We start from the raw sequence: 18420 nt of genomic DNA on the forward strand, positions 1-18420 counted from the left end.
CCTCCCTGTGGCGGTACGGCCGCGCCGCAATGATCCCCGTGTCGCCCCCACGCGCCCCCGCCCCGCGCACACCGAGGACGAAGGTCGTCGGGAGGGCCGGGCCCGGCCCTGCTGTGATCCGCCGGGGAACAGAGCTGAGAGCGACCCCCGTCTCACCGCGGCCGGCCCGGCCTTGGGCGGGCCGTTATGCCGGCCTGCCGCCCGGGCGGGCGGTGGTCGATCGCTGCAGCCCCCGCTGTGGGCCGTGGTCTCCGCGCCTGCCGGAGCCGCCCGGCTGGGCCCCGGGGCGGTGCCGGACGGGCGGCTGCCAGCGCCGAGCCGCCGGGAGCCCGGGGCAGGAGCGCGGCACACGTGGGCTCTGGTGTGACCGGTGACACGGTGCAGGAGTCACAGCTGAGCCCCTCTCTACCGCGGCCGCCGGCCCAGGGGCCGGTCTGACCAGTTTACCAGCACGGGTCCTGGTCCTGATGGGTGACAGGGTGGCATAATGGGCAGCGGCACGTGTGGCTGACCAGCTGCCTCTCCCTGGACACGGTCTGTGCATATGCCTTTGAAGCACTAACACTTCTTAAGATTATTGGTACAGCAGCTGGAACACGGAGTACAGGGGAGCAAGAGGATCTTTACAGACTCTCCTTTGCCCTGTGTGCTTGTCAGGTACCTGTTAAATCCAGCCTCAGGTTGAGACTCTGTAGCCTGGTGAAGGTGGTGTCCAGAGGGGAGTCTCCCCTGAGCAGACTCATTTTTTATCATAAGCTACAGATGGCCCTGTGGGTGTGTGACCTTTGACTGGTCCCTGTGCCCAGGCAAATTCCTCTTTGACTAATCATCGTCAGTAATTCTTCCCTTAGGCTCACTTCCTGTCCTGAACTGTTTGTAAATCTGCCCTGCTGTGTCACTGGGGATGAGATGTACAGGAGCAGAGGAAGTGATGCCTACCCAGGAATTGGGTACCTGGCTTCCTCAAGTGCTCTTGGGTGCCCCTGAAATGAGAGACGTGATAAGATCTTTGTCACGAGGAAGGGTTTTCTGTCACTCCTTTCCTGTACTTGAGACCTGATTGCAGCATCCTGTGCCATAGGTGTGGTTCTGGATGAGTCTGCTCCATCTGAGGTGTGTGTGGTATGAAAATACAGGATGAATGACAGCAGGAGGTGATTCCCAAGGCTGTGACAGTGACAGGCAATAGCTAGAATGTCAGTCTCAGCAAGGGTGAGACTCAGACTCAGTCTTGCTGTGTCTTGGGAGCTGCTCTGAATGGTGTGACCTCAGCCCAAGTCCTGCCTTCCAGGTTTCAGAGTGCACTGTCTCTGGCCTCCTGCCACGTTCTCTGCGTTGACACCTCTCCAGTCTGCTGACTTCAGTTGCTCTCCTCCACTGCTGCTGGTGGCATGTGAGTGCCACATCTGCCAAGAAGCCAACTTGCTGTTTGAAAGCGTTCCAGGGACACAAGCTTCATTCGTGTCTGTAATGACCCTTCAGCGTGAGTGCATGCCAGAGGCCTCCAGAATTAAACTTGTTGCAGGCGTCATGCAAGGACCCGTACTGGTGCGCATGTCCTCGTGGGGAGAACAATAATAGCTCCACATACGGTCGGCTCCTGTGAGTGCCAACTCCCTCGATCTCCTCCAATGCAGGCTCAGGGATGGACTCCACCTTGTCCCTCTGAAGAGACTCTGCATGCTCTCAGCAGCCAGGAGGGGATTCTGCTGCCAGATTCTCCACAAGCTGCCCCACGGCAGGACTTGCTTAGTGGCAGCCTGGGAGGGGATCCGTTCCTGCAGTCGTGTTGCTGCCGTGCCCAGCACCTGCCTGTGGACAAACCAGCGTGTGTGCACTGTCTGCTCTGAGCTCTTTGGCCTGCACTGTCCGAACTCACCTGAGCTCCTGGCGGACTCCTGGCTTGTTTTCCCAAGTGCTCTCGCTGATCCTGTGGCATTCCTTCTCAGTCCCAAAAGGATGTGAACTTTGGAATGGGGTCTCTGAACACGCTGCAGACTCGGTGCATGTGTGAGGCTGTTGCTGAGTAACAGGAGGACTGATTCATTGCTGCGAGCAGCCCTTCTGTCTGGCTGCAGGGCACCAGCCTTGCTTGGGCCCTTCACCATGTTCATCCTGCTCCCCTTTGACAGCCTAGTGGTTAATCTTTTGGGGATTTCCATAACTGTCCTCTTCACTCTTCTTCTGGTTTTCATCATTGTACCAGCAATTTTTGGAGTCTCCTTTGGCATCCGCAAGGTTTACATGAAAACTTTATTAAAGATTTTTCAGGTAAGTCATGTTTTCAGAATGTTCTCTGAGTGTTTGCAGAGGTTTGTCCAAGCATGGTCATGATAGGAAGAGAAGCTTTTGCTCAGGAGGGCGTTGTGGGTGACTGGAGTAGAAGGTTGGGCTGTGGATGTCATGCTGTTGCAAATGGACCTCTTTGGCTCATCTCACCCAAATGCAGTTTACAGGACCTCTGTTTGTGGGCTGTTTTTTTCCTGTAATTAATCTAGTAAGGCTTCAAGTAAAGCAAGGCTTGGCAGTTGGCAGGGTGCAGCAGGATCTGAGGGGTAGCTTGGAGGGTTTGTGTCCCAGGCAAGGCAGAGTGCTGCTACAGCTTGATGTCAGGTGTGGTGGGGAGGGACTAGGCTGCAGCCAGTTGGTTGCTCCTCTCCAGGACACATTTGCACAAAGCAAAATGTGGTCTCTTACCACAGAGGAGGTAAGGCAGATCTTTTTTTTGTGCTGCAAGCCCTGAGTGGTCTGTGGCCAGAGCAACATACTGCTGTCCTGGAGCTCCTACTGAGCTGTGTCTGGACCTGCCACCTTGGACAACACCCAGCAGCCCTCACCGACCCTCTTGGCACAGAGAGGCCAAGTGGAATTTTCCAGCTTGTTGTCATGCTGTTCCCTTGCCTGCCTTTGGTGGACTAATTTTATGGGCTGTCTCCGAGCCAGCACCTCTTGAAGCAAGTTCCAGGCCAGAATTTTTTATTTACTAAGAGTAGTAGGTAAAGCCTGTACCACCCTACCCTGGCAGCTCAGGTGAAAAGCAAAGTGTTTGCTAGAGAGGTTTTAAGCCCTTAAATATGGAGTTCATGCTGCTAAAGGATGTATGGTATAGCTACTGCTGTTTGAGCAGAGCTGACTTTCCCCAGAGTATCCCTCTACTGGCTGCGTTGGGAAGACAGCTGTGGAGCTCACAGTGTTCAGCTCTTTAAACTCTTGAGTCCACCCAAAAGCCTGAGGTTTAAGTGGGAAGACCCTGGGCTTTGTGAGGGGCTTCATTAACATAGATACCCGAAGACTTGACTACAAATTTACTGACTGAATTGGGCACAAAAAAAGATTTTAAATGGAACTTTTCACAATGTTTTCTTTTTTTTTCCCCACTTCCTTCAATTCAGGATCATTTACTCTCAACACCTATTTTGGTGTTTGAAACTATTTTTCCTGAAAAGACTGAGAAGTCTATTTCAGTTTTTATTAAAGAATCTTAGTGGTGGGATAGAGGAGCACTCATGCACAGCTGGTCACTGATTTGGTGGAAAATTCACTCATTAAGTTTGATCATTCAGAACTGTATGTTGGAGGGCTATTACTTACTCAAAATATTTTCCCAGCGCTCGAGGGTAGTGTTGGGAACCCAAAGGGCAGCCTGTGTGAGTATGGCAGTGTGGAAGCTTGTGGGACACAGCCCGAGCTGCGAGGCCTGGCTGGCAGCAGCACACCTGTGTTGGTGGGAGGAGGGGAACCTTCCTGCTGCCTCTCAGGTGGGAGGTAGGTCAGGATGGAGATGTGCTGGGCTTGCCAGCAGTGCCTTCTCCATAGGCTGCTTAGTTCCTGCAAGGTCAGAGTTCCTCTCCTGACTCTGAGATAGCAGTATCTAGGCAATCTTCTGCAGTCCTGGAGTTCTAGCTGCTGGCAGAGCTGCAAGGTGAGCGGGACACTTCATATGCAATTAGCATTCCTTCGTTGCTGCCTCCTGATCTGCTGCTGGTATGGGCTGAGACTGGGATGTCAGAGTTCCCAGCAACTTCCCCTCTTCACAGATAAGCATGTTGTGCCTAAGTCCTGCTCCTTCAGAAGTTTGTCCTTCCAGACCTATATGAATTACAGGCTGTGAAGGTTATTTGGAGGGCAGGCAGGAAAACTGCACAGAAATACAGCGTGCAGTTTGTGCTGGTGTCCTTGAAAATTAGCTGAGAGAACAAGTAGTCCTGGCACAGGATTTGGCAACCAGCTGTCTGAGGGTGCTTGCTGCTGCTGTTTTGGGCACATTGCTGAGCTGAGAAGCTGCAGCAGACATTAGCTGAATCAGAGGGGAAAGGATCCCATCCCATCATCAGCCTGGTGTTTTCAGCAGCAACCTGAAAACACAGTTTCCACTTTGAATTTGGAAGAAAAAAGGGTTGAAAAATAGCACTGGTCCTGACCAGCTTCCTACCCTGTAGTGCAGACACCCCAGCAGGATGCACAGCTCAGCCAGAAACTGTACAGTGGCAACCACGTGCAAGGTGCAGCAGAGCTGAGAGGTCACAGAAACTGCAGAAAACCTTGCTGTGCAATCTCACTGCTGAGCACTCTTCTTCCCTCTGGCACTCCCTGTTTCTCAGGCCAGTCTCTGCCTCCACCTCAGTTCAGCTGGGCTCATCACTCACTCTTTCAGTTCTGTATGGAAACCTTCTGCTTTAGCCCCATCTTCTCCCCTGAGCTATGGTCCTTCCTGAAAGTCAGCTCTAAAATGGGCAGTAGTGTGGCGCTATAGGCCTTGCAAATCTTGCTTGTCCTGTCTGTCTTGCAGTGGGCAACACTGAGAATAGAGCGTGGTGCCAAGGAGAAGAACCATCTGTTGTACAAGCCCTATGTCAATGGTGAGATCCTGCCCTGCATGGGTACACAGAATTCAGAATTCTTTTGGGGAGGGGGGGTAAATGTGGTGTCTCTGAGAAGCTGAGGTCTGCTGGGAGGTCTGTTCATGTAGGAGGGAGTTCTAGAGAGCTCTGTTTCATGAAGAGGGGCAGGGAAGCACCAAGGAGTGCTTCATTTCTAGATAATGGGGAGGACTGGTTTATGCCTGTCTGGACTGGAGAAAGGAAGGGGACCGCGAGGAAGGCGGGCGAGGAAGGGCCTCAGCTTTTGTCTCTCTTTGAGCAGGCAAGTCACACTTTGCCCAGAGCTGCCTATGGTGTGTTGCAGGTATCATTGCAAAGGAGCCAACATCACTGGAGGAGGAGATCAAGGAGATCCGCCGGAGCGGCAGTGGCAAAGCCCTGGACACCCCTGAGTTTGAGCTCTCAGATATCTTCTATTTCTGCCGCAAAGGCATCGAGACCATCATGGATGATGAAGTGACCAAGAGGTTCTCAGCTGAAGAGCTGGAGTCCTGGAATTTGCTCAGCAGGACCAACTACAACTTCCAGTATATCAGCCTGCGCCTCACTGTGCTCTGGGGACTTGGTGTGCTCATCCGCTACTGCTTCCTTCTGCCCCTCAGGTGAATCCTGGTGCAGGGACCTACCTGCCAAGGAGGTGCTGCTGGCCTGGTTTTGCTAGCACGTAGTTTCCCTCTTTCTGCAGGATAGCCCTGGCATTTACTGGCATCAGCTTGTTGGTGACTGGTACCACAGTGGTGGGATATTTGCCAAATGGAAGGTGAGTTCATCTTCGAGGGAGGAGCAGATGGGGAGCGCTCCATGTAGTATGAGATCTGATACTCAGGAAATTTCCCTGCAAAGCTTTCTGTTCTACCACCTGCAGACACAGCAGGTGGTCCTGGCAGCTGTGGTCTCTCAGGAATGGACACCCTGTAATTTTCAACAAAGGGCCTAGATGTAAGCACTGAGCTGGTGACAGAGCACTCAGTCCTGACCTCTAAAGGAGTAATAACAGAAAAGAGAAAAGGCCAAAATTTTATTCTCATGAGTTAAGAATCATAAGATCATAAGCTGATGGCAAAGCTCTGGACATGCTGTGTTTCTGTAGCAGAGATGTGAAGGCTTGGCTGGATTTCACAGCCTGGGACAGCTGGGCTGAGAGGCACTGTTACAGGGGGTATTGTAGGACTGGGGAGTGATGGTCTCTGTCCTGGGCTGCAGGTGTAAAGATTTCCTGAGCAAACACGTCCACCTGATGTGTTACCGGATCTGCGTGCGTGCCCTCACAGCCATCATCACCTACCATGACCGGTAAGGCCTGTCTGCTCCAGTCTGTCCCTGCCCAGGAGGTGCTCAACACTGGGCATTATGCAGGTCTCATGCTTCCTTCCTCTTTCTTCACCTCTGCCTTTGTTTTGCGTGTAGAGAAAACAGACCTCGGAATGGAGGCATCTGTGTGGCCAATCACACCTCCCCCATTGATGTGATCGTCCTGGCCAGTGATGGCTACTATGCGATGGTAAGGTGCTGGCTCTGTCTGCCCAGGCCTGGCCACCTGCAGGGAGGGAGCAGCAAGCTTGTTATGGCAGGAACTAGGCAGCAAGAGTCCTTTGAGCACAGAGAACTACTTTTCCCTGCATGACATGGCAGGGTGCTGTCAGATTCTGTCGTGCGTGGCATTTGTGCAAAAGCACCAGCTTTGAGTGGGCACAGCTTTGCAAGAAGAGCTCTAGGCTTTGCTGTTGCTGGAAAAGCAAAGCACTTCCCCAGCTGGACCTCCTGCCATGGGGAAAGCACTTGGGGTTTGCAGTATGTGTCCTTTAAGTCAGCACCTGGGACTTTTCCTCTTAGTCTTTCTAGGGTAGGGGGAGGAAGATGAACCTCAGTTTGGCTGTGAAACTGGGAACTTGACTTTCATGTGTGTCCAGGTCTTGTAACTTGTGTCTTCTTGCCCTGTTCAGGTCGGTCAGATCCATGGAGGGCTCATGGGTGTGATACAGAGAGCCATGGTGAAAGCTTGTCCCCATGTCTGGTTCGAACGTTCTGAGGTTAAAGATCGTCACCTCGTCGCCAGAAGGTGTGACAGTCGCTGGCTGCAGGGGTGGGTCTGAAGGTTGGGGGAGGTAGAGGCCTGTTTACCTCCCTTGGATGAGGACACTGCATGGCCTCCTAAGTGCTGGGAGATTGTGCCCCTGTTGTTGGCAGCCTGATACTCCCTGGTGACTGCAGGCCAGGACTCTGTGCTGTGTGGATTGCTACTGACAGCGTCCGTCCCTTCTAATTTTTGACATTCTTCTGTTTAGGCTCACAGAACATGTCCAGGACAAAAGCAAACTGCCCATTCTTATTTTTCCAGAAGGTGAGTGCAACAAGGCCAGAGAAGCACCAGGTGGAGAAGGTGCCTTGAGATAGCCCCACATCTCTGTTCCTTTCCTTCTTACACAGCCAAGGGCTTGAGACCCTCCACTGAGACAAAAGGGACAAAAGCTGAGTGAGCCCAGAATGCAGGAGTCACACATGATGTCCCAGTGACCCATTCTGTGCACACAGAGAACAGGGCTTGGACTGAGAGTTAGGGGGGAGTTGCTGGGTTCCTGTGGCCCTGCCCTTAAGCCTGTAGCTTAGATTTCTGAACTGACTTCCAGAGGAAAGTCAAGATTGTGCTTGCCTCTTACAGGAACATGCATCAACAACACATCTGTGATGATGTTCAAAAAGGGGAGCTTTGAAATTGGAGCCACAGTTTACCCTGTAGCCATCAAGGTATGACAAGGCAACGTTCTTAGGGCACAAGTCTGTCTGTCCCTCTATCTCTGTCTTGGCAGCCCAGTCCAGTCTGGTCTGAGAGCACAGGAAAGCTGAGGTCGCTCCGTGTAGTGCACTGGGAGAGCTGACCTGTAGCTTAGTTTGGGGTGGAAGTTGGAGCCACTGCCCGACTTCCATGAACTCTTCTGCCTTTGTAGTATGACCCACAGTTTGGAGACGCTTTTTGGAACAGCAGCAAATACGGCATGGTGACCTACCTCCTCAGAATGATGACCAGCTGGGCCATTGTCTGCAGTGTCTGGTACTTGCCCCCAATGACCAGGCAGGTGAGGTGAACCCCACCTATCTGATCACTTTCCTGGTTGGCCCTTTGCTCCTGCTGAACAGTCTTATTTTGCCACAGCCTGAAGAGGATGCAGTGCAGTTTGCCAATCGAGTGAAGTCAGCCATTGCCAGGCAGGGGGGCCTTGTGGATCTGCTTTGGTGAGTCCAAGCAGGCTTTTCTCTTTGGGGTGCTAGAGTTCCTTTTTCTGAGTCCTGGCATCTGCTCATGGGCTGTAGAGCTCCATTTGTTTCTTGCTTAGGGGAGAGCAGGCCTCTGGAGGAATGTTCTTCTATAAGAACCAAAGTCTTTTCTTCGTCTGTATGTTGGGTATCAGGGCTTCATTCCATGATTGTAGGTTGCATTGGGATGCCCTGGGTTAGACTCTACTCAGCAAGGTGTGTTCAGCTCGGGAACTTGCTTTCCCAGGCACTGAGGTCTCAGAGCAGTCAGTCTCCTGTAGTGGTACTAGAGTAGCTCATGTTTCTGGCAGAGTTGCTATTTTGAGCACAGTGTGGGGCCATGGGGGCAGCTCCTGGCAGAAGCTGGTAAGGAAGTGGTGCCCTTTGGGGACAGGTGCTCTGCGGTGTGCCCTTGCAGCATGTGGTAGGGGGGCAGCTGTCAGCACTCACTGGAATTCTGACTTGCCCAGATGAAGATGGTGCCTGCCTGCAGCCTCTCTGATACGACTCTTTCCCCAGGGACGGAGGACTGAAAAGGGAGAAGGTGAAAGACGCCTTCAAGGAGGAGCAACAGAAACTCTACAGCAAAATGATTGTAGGCAGCCATGAAGACCGGAGCCGCTCCTGAGTTTGCTGCCTCCAGCACCGACTGGGGCTGGCCAAAGCCAAAGCCCCCTGCCTCCAGCACCAACCAGGACTTGTCTGGAGCAACTCTGAATCTTTGGACTTGGGCTACTCCAGAGCTGCTAGGACTTGCTCTTTCATCCTCTGGCTGTTTTTTCCCAGAGGCACTATTGCTGCCTGGAGTCTTTAGGCCTTTGGCAGCTTTGGCAAAGATGCCTTCTTGTTACTGTTACAGTGAAGCTCCTTGCAGGGGCAGTATTAAATGAAACTCTTATGGTGTCATGCGCTTCCAACTGGTGTGTCCAGCCCCAGGGAAGGACAGATGTGATGTGCATATGTGTCAGTCACAAAAGCAGCACAAAAGACGGTGAGCTGTGCTGAAACTGCCTGCTTTGACAACCAAGGTTGTCACTTCCAGATCCACTTCCAGAACAAATCTTTCTTTTTTGCCATCTCCCTGTCAGCTTGACCCAGACTATTGCTTCTACAGTGCATAGCCTCTTTGCTGCTGCTGATGCAGTAAGGATCATAGTCCCTGGAAACCTCCTGTCCCCTGGGGCTGCAGGGTGCCAGGTGTCACTGGGGTGGCAGGTGGGGCTCCTGAGGAATCTGTGCGTTGCTATAGTGGGAGCCTAGGGTTTGTAGGAGAGCCCAAGAATTCATGGCTAGGGCAGCAAATCCCTTTTCAAATGTCTCCTGAGGGAAAGAGTGGCATTTGACCTTGTCATGCACACACATGGATAGTATCAACTTGTTGCAAGAAAACAAATCTAGTGCTGGAGGTGGTGCCCCTTTCTGCTCTGCAAGTAAATTACTCAGTAAAACAACTTGCATTGGAGCATTTGTCCCATGACCTTTCCCATTTTCCTTACATGCCTACAAACTTGAGCCTTTACACTGGGTTCTCTGCTCTTACAAGCAAGAGCTGTTTCACTGCTGCCTGCTGAAGCCTGCTTGCATTTTCTAGCACTCTGGAGAAGGCAGTTACCTAAATGCCTCCTTTGTACCTCAAGTATTTGTTGGGGAGGGCATCTGCTATGCCAGGTGAGGACAGCTGTACTGTGTAAGTGGCCTTAAATCTGAATTTTCCTGCACTTTTTATTTCCCTGATGGAACTTTGCTGCTCTGGCTGCAAGCTCAGGGGCTGTTTGGATGAAGACCCCATCACTGTACTGTGGTCTGGCAAGCCCTGGAGGGAGCCACAGTGAGCCACGGGCTGCCCAGGTACTGTGGATGGTCCTTCCCCCTGTGCAGAGCTGCAGCTGGGGACACAACTGGTAGAGACATGGACATCCCTGACTGCCAATCCCTGGGTCTCCAGGCTCTCCTTCACTTCTCCTGTTCAGCAGCCAGTCCTGCACCATCATGGGCTGTGCCCCCATCGCTCTCCTCTCTGGGGCTGGGGCACACATTTCCTTCAGGCACTGCTGAAGGCCACAGGCCTCTCCCACCCCCCTGCCACGTCCTCAGGCGCTTGGACCCAGCTGCAGGTGCCCACAAGTCTCCTGCCTGCAGCTGGCTCCCCTGTCCCTGATGCCACGGGGATGTGCTGAACCCTCATCAGCTCTGCGGGACACCCAGCTGCCCTGCTGTGCTTGGGGACCATCCCCAGCAGCCTGCAGGACACTCCACAGCAGGCAAGGAGCTGGCTGGACAGGTTAGGAGGCATGCATCCATCTTTCCTTGGCTCTCCCACTCCATGCCCCCAGTCAATATGTCTCTCTCCGATGAGAAAGTTAATAAATTTAGCTCTAGATTAAAAGTATCGATCATTTCATTTGTAAGCGATAAATAACCAGGGGGGGAGCACTGGGCGGCCCACGGGGTAGGGGCTGCTGGTTCTGGCTGCAGCAGCCATGCACCCCACCGGGGCCAGGAGCCCTCATATGCATTCTGCCTGAATGCTGGCATTGATTTGCTATTAGTCTCCACGCACCACCCAGTAGCACATCATTCCCGGAGCTGCTATTAATGGCCTTTTGATAAATAATCACTTGTAAGTCAATAAATTTTTATTAAACAGTGTGGCGCTTTGATTTATGAAAATCCGACGGGGTTTGTCTGGGAGAAAAGGGATGCAGAATTGAAGCAGAGCTGCTATCCATCTGCCTGCCAGGCTGGCCTGCCTGTGCTCACACCCCCGGCGCAGCTGGCTCCTGCCTCTGCCCACGCAGCCTGAGCCTGCCTGGCAGCAGGCACAGGGTGGGCAGAGCTGGTGCTGCTGTTGAGACCCCCAGCACTGACAGGGCACCACCTCGATGCAGCAGCAAGTGGGAAAGTGGGAGCTACAGTGGGCAGCATCGGCAGGAGAGGGGGTCAGTCCTGGCTGCGGGGCTGGGGCCCTGCATGGATCAGCACTGTTTGGGGCCCTGTCTCAATGTGGGGATGCATGGGGCAGCCAGGCTGCAGCAGCCATTTGTCACTATCCCTGGCTACAGCAGGCCCTTTGCCACCTGCTTTATTTGTCTCCCAGCCCTGACGTGGCATCAGACAGGTGTTAAACTACTTAATCACTTTAAAATTGTTTTAATTTTCTGTTTTGTATTGATCTCCACAGCACCAATTAATCAGCTCACTGGACCAGGCAGTTAGTACATTAAAAATTGTCAGCCAAGCTGGGCAGCTTAGAAAATGTTAAAAAAATATCCCACCAGCAGCCCCTCACTTCTCCCACCATGTGGAACCTGCTCCTGCTGAGCACTGGCTCTGTCCACAGACAGTGATATGTCTCCTCCAGCCCTGCCACCAGCCCTGAGCACCCTGCTCCCATGGGATCTGCCATCCCACATCCTTGCAAAGGGTCCATTAGCTCTGTCCTGGCCCAGCATCCGTCCCATGGAGGCAGTGGAAGGGGTGCATGGATGAGGAGAGAGTATTACAAACCTCATGCTCACTGCAGGGGTTGGAAAGGAAAGGGACCTATGTGGGGACAGTAGTCCCCTAAGCTCTGGAAATGTGGCATCGAGTAGTCAGGTCTCTTTGCAAAGTGGCCACAGCCCAGTGAGAGACTGGAAAGAGCTTTAAGCCAAGTGTGGGCCGTGGCAGGTTGTACAGTGATGATCTGCAGCCCCACACAAGGCTAGTGCTCTTGGCCACTGAAAGGTGCCAGTGGTTGAGAGCTTCAGCTGTTCCAGGCGTGGACTCGGCCACCAGCCCATTGCAGGTACTGCCTGCAATTGCAGGGAAAGGCATCCCTCCACCAGCCCCATTCCTACCCCTTCCGTGCCTGTGCCATGCTGCTAATCAGTGCCTGATAGGCCAGCAGCACCTTATCTGCTATCGATTTCCTTCCAAGACACAGCCCACATGTTTGCTCACACCTAGCTGGCACTTAGTTGGCTCTTGGCTGAACAGCTGCCAAGCTTGCCTGGCCTTCAGCACTGTGCCTGTGCCAGCTGGAGTGTCTGTGGCGTCCTAAGCAGGTAAGGACAGCTGGCCCTGCACAGCACCCACAGCTGGCATGCCACTGGTGAGCCATGGGGAGCCAGAACAGGGGGTGTGCACACCCATGTGCACGCACACGTCTGTGTGTGCAGCCCCCATTGCACAGGGGTGCAGCAAAGAGCAGGGGGGACCTGCTCAGGTTGGCAGGCAAACACACTGGGGCTATTGATGCCACATCAATCCTGCAGCCCTGACAGGTGAATGGGCTCTCACTCACACTGTTAAGATAAATGGTATTTATTTGCTGCTAAGAGCTTCCAATAAGAGGCCCCAATGGGTGACTTTTGAACCAGCAGCTCTTGCTGCTGGTACACGCCCAAATCAGAGAAAACTCTGGGAAAATCTCCAGGGTGCCCCTGCTTTTGTGGGAACTTCCTGCTCCACACCATGGACCCTTCCCCTGCCTGGCATGCAGACCCTGCCCCGTACATCCTAACCCCACCCCTTCTCTGGCCCAGCCTCACAAGGCCACCCTTGACCACATGCCCATGAAACAAGTGCCGGGACTTGACTGGGACCTTTATTTCATCAATGCCGATAACACGGCTGCACCTGACACTACCACGTGTGCTGCTCCCAGCCCTGCAAGCCATGCTCCCCATCCAGCTGTCAGCCACCCCATCCCAACAGCCAGGCACCTGCTGGTGATGGGAGTCACCCCCTGGCAGGATGCAGGTGACTAGGCCAGCCATCTCCTCGCCCAGAGGGGCAGGCTGTGCTCAGCCACTGTGCGTGCCCAAGCCCAGCATCGAGAAGGCCGCACGGTGCTTCCTCAGCAGCAGCCGGATCTTCTCATCATCTGAGTCTGGGTCCAGGGGCTTGTTGTACTCATCATCCTCGGTCTCAGAGGCCGCCCGCTCTCCGCCAGAGCCCCCCGCCCGGTGCGAGGATGAGGAGGGCTCCAGGGCACTCTTCTTCCTCCATTTGGTCCGTCGGTTCTGGAACCAGACCTGTTGCCCCATGGGCCCAGCTCAGTTAGCAGCCAACACGCTGCACACCCTGTGCCACACAGGGACCAATACTCACCTTCACCTGAGACTCAGTCATGCCAAGAGAATAGGCCAGCCGTGCTCTTTCCGGACCCGCCAGGTACTTGGTCTGCTCAAAAGTCTTCTCCAGAGCAAAGATCTGGTGTCCCGTGAAGGTCGGGCGCGTGTGCTTCTTCTTGTGGATGCTGTCAGCCAAGTGAGCAGGGGCTACAGGAGAGGAAGAGAGAAGTGGGTGAGCTCTTGGCAGCTAACACTGGACAGCTCTCCCCCTGTACACACTCACCAGCCCCCAGTGACCAAAGAGTCCCTCCACACCTGCTCCCCTCCAAATTAAAACTGTATTCCTGCTTCAGGGATTCAGCCCCATCCCAGGAGGGCTGAGCTTCCCACTGTGCAGATCACACAGAGCCAGAGCCAGGCTAGGCACCTCCTGATCAAGGACAGTGCTAAGTGGTTGTGGTGCAAGGGTAAGGGTCGCTATCGACAGTGCTTGACCCCAGAGCCATGCAGCGCTGGGAACTCTGTGCCCCCATGCCCCACACCTTGCAGGATGCATGACAGAAGACAGGCATAGCTGGTCATTGGCTCGCAGCTGTGCCAGGAGCAGATGGCCAAACTGCCTAACCCATCTGCTCCAAAATCATCACCTGCAAAGGGGTGAAGGGGACCAGAGCTGCAGGCTCTGAGCAGCTGCACCCAGCCTCCTGGGGCTTCCCATGTGACAGTGGATGCACCCATCCCACCTACCCTCTGGGACAGCAGCAACATACTCTGCAATTCCCCTGACTACTCTCCACCAGGAAGGCAGTGCTGCCAGCCTGGAGCTCTGGGGCTGGCTATCCTGCCTGTCTCTGCCATGAACTGAGCCAGGCACCGACCCCCAGTGAGGCTGTCTGAGAGAGAGGCAGATTTGTGAGTCAGAGGGCTCTGCCTGTCAAGTGCCAGTTGTGGCTGCCTGAAGGCAAAGAATATTGTATTTGCCATTAGAGCTGCCTCTGCCCTAGAGCCAGAAGTTCTGTCACAGTTTGAGGTCCGGCAGCTCTGGCACTGGGGTCTTCCTCACTATCCTGGGTCAGCCTGCCACCTGTGCCTCGTGCAGGGCAATGGAGAAGACACAGCCTGCCTCTTGCCCTTACGCCGATGGCTCAGGACTCTGCAAGGTGCTCGTCACCTGCGGCACCCAACCACCCCCACCCAGCCGCTCCGAGCCCCCCGTACTTACGGCCGCCGCACTGCCGGCCGCCCCGCCACTCCGGGGCCGCCTCCGCCCAGCAGCTCCGGCCCCGCGGCAGGTACTCGCCACCAGCCTTGGGGAGAGCGCCCACCTGGGGCCCGTAATAGACGCCCGGGGAGCTCAGTCCGTTAAATCCGCCCGCGTGGGGGTAGCCAGGGAGGAGACTGCTGTTCGGTGTCGCCGCGGGCCGGCCGAGGATGTCGGAGATGCCGTGGGGGGTGCCAGCAGCCAGCTGGGCACCCAGCCCGGGGGGTCCCAGCTTGTAGAAGGAGCTCTGCACTGAGTACTGGCAAACAGGCGCCTTGGCCTCGGGAAAGGGGCCCAGCGAGGAGCCGTTGAGCAGAAAGGTGCCTGGCAGGTTGGCATCCATGGCTCTAGCACCGAGGCGGCCCTCAGAGCCCGGAACCCCGGAGGTGCGATGGCTGGCCCATTACCAATGGCCCGGGGGCTACAGAGCCCCAGAGCCCGCCCTGGCCCGTGGGCGCCTGGCTGGCACTGGGATCCCGGCGCGGGCCGGGGCCGCGGGCAGTCCGGGAAGCGCCCGGTGACCTCGCAGCGCCTCCGGCCCGGACCCTCAACTTGAGCTTGGGCAGCGCCAACATTTCTCTGATAAAGACGAGGGCTATTAGAATAACGCGCATCCATTGGCCGGCGGGCCGCGGGCGGCGCTCCTATTGGCCGGGCCTCGGCGGCCGCGGCAGCCATTGGCTGCGCCTCAGGGCAGCGGGCGATTGGTCCGGCCCAGACAAATTGCGCTTTGAACACCGGCGGCGGCGGGAGCGGGAGGAACGGGACTGAGCTCGGCTCGGCTCGGCTCGGCTCGGCTCGGCTCGGCTCGGCTCGGCTCGGCTCGGCTCGGCTCGGCTCGGCACGGTTCGGCTGGGGGATAGGATGGGATGTGATGTGATGGGAAGGGACAGGACGGGAGGAGACGGGAAAGGCTGTGATGGAAGGGATGGGTTGGAAGGGATGGGATTGGAAGGGATGGGAGGGATGGAAGGGATGGAAGGGATGGGAAGGGATGGGATTGGAAGGGATGGGATGGGAAGGGATGGGAGGGATGGAAGGGATGGGAGGGATGGAAGGGATGGGAAGGGATGGGATACAGGGCCGAAGCCGGGGCGGCCGGACGCTGGACAGCGCCGGTGCCCCCGGGACAGCTCCCGCCGTGCTGGGGTACCAGTGGCACCGGCTGCACGGACGCTTCCCCCTCGGCCAAGCCGGGAGAGGCCGCCGCACCCTCCCGTACCTCCCGGGAGAGGGTGCGCACGTTCTCCTGCTCCCTTCAACTCCCCCGGGAATGGCAGAACACAGAAAGCCGCCACTCCCACGGCCGCCCCCGCCCTCCCGGCAAGAGGGGACCCGGCCCCGGGGTCTCCATCTTCCTCGTCTTTGGAAAAACTGAGACGAGACACTGTGTTGATTTATTTATTAATTCATAGTCTGTTAGCTGGTGTACAGGGAAATGATCTATACATCAGGGCCTAAGACAGGGAGATCCAAAAGGCTTGTTTCCATAACAATTAAAAAAAGAAAATAAAAGTAATTTTTAAAACTTCTAAAAAGCTTCTAGTGTGCAGACTGCAGCATTCTCTAGGCTCAATGTTGGGTGCAGCCTCCCCCTACCAGCCCTACAAGCAATCTGAGCGCAAAGCAATGTCACTGCAGGTGCCTGGCACGGTTGCAGACAGCACATTCCCTACGGCATACACAAGGCCAAAGCACTGGACCCACACACAACTCTAGGGTGATGCTACGGAGTCAGCTGTTGCAGTGGGTCTAGGGAGGTTATTGTACGCAGCAAGGGTGACGGATGAAGAGTCTGTGCCTATATGGCTCAACTTTGGGGTGGGGAGGGGACTGCTTTGCTCTCCAAGGCTAATCTGGGTCAGTCGCTTTGCTGGAGCGAGGCTTCTTGGCCGCAGGGCAGCTAGGGGCTCTCCCAGCAGATGTGTACCCACTGAAAGGGAGGGCTGCCCTGCCAAGGCCACATGGCCTGAAGCTGGAGGTGCACTTGTTCTGCACCTGGCCACGGAGAACAAACTCGGACTCAGCAAAGCAGGTTCATGGCCACTTCCAGGAGAAAGAGCAGGGCGTCCCCACATCACTGTGCTACAAAGGCCAGGTCCCCGTATCAGTTTGGTTAAAGGACAGGGTCAGGGACCTGTGACCAAGTGCCACTACCTGCACCCTGCGCTCCTGGGGTCAGGTATTACAATAGATTCAACCTCCTGCCCAGACTCTGAGCGCTCTGCCCTGTGCTGCTCTCCTGCTAGAGCAGCCGGCCTGAGGCTGCCCCAGCCCCCAGGGCAGCAGACCCCACATCTCTGGGATTGGTCCCGAGAGGGTCAGTATGCAGGGCTATAACCCCCCTTGCAGGGAGGCCAGGGTCCCTGCAAAGCCCTTGCCTGGGGTGCGTATTGCACGGCTGTTGGCTATTGCTAGCTCCTGGCTCATCTCCTGAGCAGATATTGTGCTGAGTAGAGCTAGGCACAACCCCATGTGTGGCACAAGCACCCCCTGCTCTCTCACTGCACATCCTCCCTGGGCTCCAAGAACCTCAGCACAGGCCTACAGCTTCAATGCAGATGGATCCAACACAAACTGGGGCTAGACCATGGGACTGCACCTCTAGCCCCCCCTCTTCAGGCCAGGAAGGGGCCAGGCTCGGGCAGAGTGGCACAGGACAGGGATGGGCTGCTGCCCTCCCACTCCCAGCCTTCCTGCTCCATTCACCAGAGCTGCTCACATATCCCAAAGGCTTTGCCCATCCTGCAGCCTGAAGAGGTATTTGAGAGCAGAGCTGTTAGTGCTTTGTACATACTGCTAGAGTGTCCCTAGGGGTTTGCATAGTATTTATTGGTTCATATACACAAGGCTGATTGCTGTACAGTTTACACTTTCAACATAAGCAAGGAGCTCAGTGCTCAGCCCAGAGCTCTGCCCTGGTGGGAGACTTTGCACGTGCTGGGGAGAGGAAGGGCAGCCCTGCACCAGTCCCTCTGCCCAGGGCAGCTGTGCTCCCTGCAGCCTCCCCTTGCACCCTCTGGCCACTGCTGCCCTCCCCAAAGCCCAACACTCACAGAGAGGGATGAGAAGCAAGTCCAGCAGAGGCAGCACAGGCATTTGCAGGGGGGCAAGCACCTCTTCTTCTGTGGTGAGCAGCACCATGCTGTCCCAGCTTTCCTCTTACAGCTGGAGCACAGACTTGGGGATGCATCTACACACGCAATCACACAGATGTGCAATCTCCATCTCATTTCCTTCTACTCCAGCTCTTGCCTCCCAAAGGAGCTGAGAGCATACCCCTGGTGTGTGGTGCTGTCTCTGGGCTCCTGGCAGCAGCGGGGCAGGGATAGAGGCCCCTCGTCAGTTTTAAGTACTGTAGCTCATGCGTCTTGCAGTCAGTCAGTCATGCGGATAGGACGGTAAGTATGTCTCATACAGAAATCATGCCATTAGCTTATAGAAACATGTACAGCCAGCCCTGCTCCCCTCCACTCTCTGCTCTCCTCTCCTTTCTTCTCTTCTCTTCTCAGGTATGTGTCAGAACGTGTGTGAAGTTCAGTGGTTTGGTGTTGAGGTGTGATCCTAGAGAGACAGAGAGAGAGACAGAGGAGTTACCAGGCATTCTTGGTGGTACATCCAGGATAAATGTTGGGGGCAGCCAGGTACATGGCTGGCTAGTCCCTTCTGTACACTGTGCTTGCCCCACATGCACCCATGCTGCCAAGCAACCATAATACAAGTTTTGAGGGGTGTCAGAGAGACTGTGACAGAGCACCACTAAGTGGCAGGCCTGGAACTAGGAGCAATGACATTGATGGTACAGATGGTGTTGCCCCATCTGCAGAGAGCAGCAAGCAGTGGCTGAGCTGCATCAAATGCAACGTGGCACTGGGAAGGAGCTGGGAGTGCTGCTCTAGGTTCTGGAATGGAGGAGGCCAGCCTTGAGCCCCCCCTGCCACCTCAGCTAGGGTGACTGACTGCACCCCAC

At 55.3% G+C, this 18420-nt stretch overlaps 4 protein-coding genes across 12 annotated transcripts in view; 2 read left to right on the forward strand and 2 right to left on the reverse strand.

Annotated features, from left to right (window-relative positions):
- Positions 1 to 12316, forward strand: part of GINS4 (GINS complex subunit 4) — a 19684-nt gene extending 7368 nt beyond the window's left edge. The window contains exons 8-9 of the mRNA XM_033519456.1: positions 6490 to 6496; positions 12305 to 12316. The gene's annotated coding sequence lies outside the window, so the exon portion shown is untranslated. The remainder of the gene's footprint in view (positions 1 to 6489; positions 6497 to 12304) is intronic.
- Positions 387 to 9038, forward strand: GPAT4 (glycerol-3-phosphate acyltransferase 4). 3 transcript variants are annotated; one of them, XM_033519455.1, is made up of 13 exons: positions 387 to 1212; positions 1292 to 2271; positions 4790 to 4859; positions 5185 to 5482; positions 5566 to 5640; positions 6084 to 6173; positions 6288 to 6381; positions 6824 to 6963; positions 7166 to 7221; positions 7540 to 7625; positions 7826 to 7954; positions 8032 to 8111; positions 8652 to 9038. In XM_033519455.1, the coding sequence occupies exons 2-13, from the start codon at positions 2107 to 2109 to the stop codon at positions 8758 to 8760; spliced, it is 1392 nt and encodes a 463-aa protein (XP_033375346.1). In that variant the 5' UTR covers positions 387 to 1212; positions 1292 to 2106; the 3' UTR covers positions 8761 to 9038. The 3 variants fall into 3 exon arrangements, with proteins under 3 accessions (XP_033375346.1, XP_033375345.1, XP_015504361.1); XM_033519454.1 differs by having other exon boundaries at positions 387 to 2271; XM_015648875.3 differs by having other exon boundaries at positions 396 to 2271; positions 6824 to 6939.
- On the reverse strand, positions 10751 to 15240 carry NKX6-3 (NK6 homeobox 3). The gene is made up of 3 exons (XM_015648881.3): positions 14412 to 15240; positions 13227 to 13396; positions 10751 to 13150 (listed from the first exon to the last, which is right to left on the reverse strand). Exons 1-3 carry the CDS (start codon positions 14791 to 14793, stop codon positions 12920 to 12922), a joined length of 783 nt encoding a protein of 260 aa, XP_015504367.1. The 5' UTR covers positions 14794 to 15240; the 3' UTR covers positions 10751 to 12919.
- Positions 15241 to 15837: 597 nt separating this feature from the next.
- The window catches only part of ANK1 (ankyrin 1), a 55089-nt gene continuing 52506 nt past the window's right edge, over positions 15838 to 18420 (reverse strand). For all 7 annotated transcript variants that reach the window (XM_015648827.3, XM_015648830.3, XM_015648828.1 and 4 more), the window contains one exon: positions 15838 to 18014. Coding sequence is in view for 1 of the 7 variants with exons in the window: in XM_015648833.1 (XP_015504319.1) it covers positions 17988 to 18014 (27 nt within the window). In the remaining 6 variants the exon portion in view is untranslated. The remainder of the gene's footprint in view (positions 18015 to 18420) is intronic.

Source organism: Parus major, chromosome 22 (genome assembly GCF_001522545.3).
Source record: "Parus major isolate Abel chromosome 22, Parus_major1.1, whole genome shotgun sequence".
NCBI lineage: Eukaryota > Metazoa > Chordata > Aves > Passeriformes > Paridae > Parus > Parus major.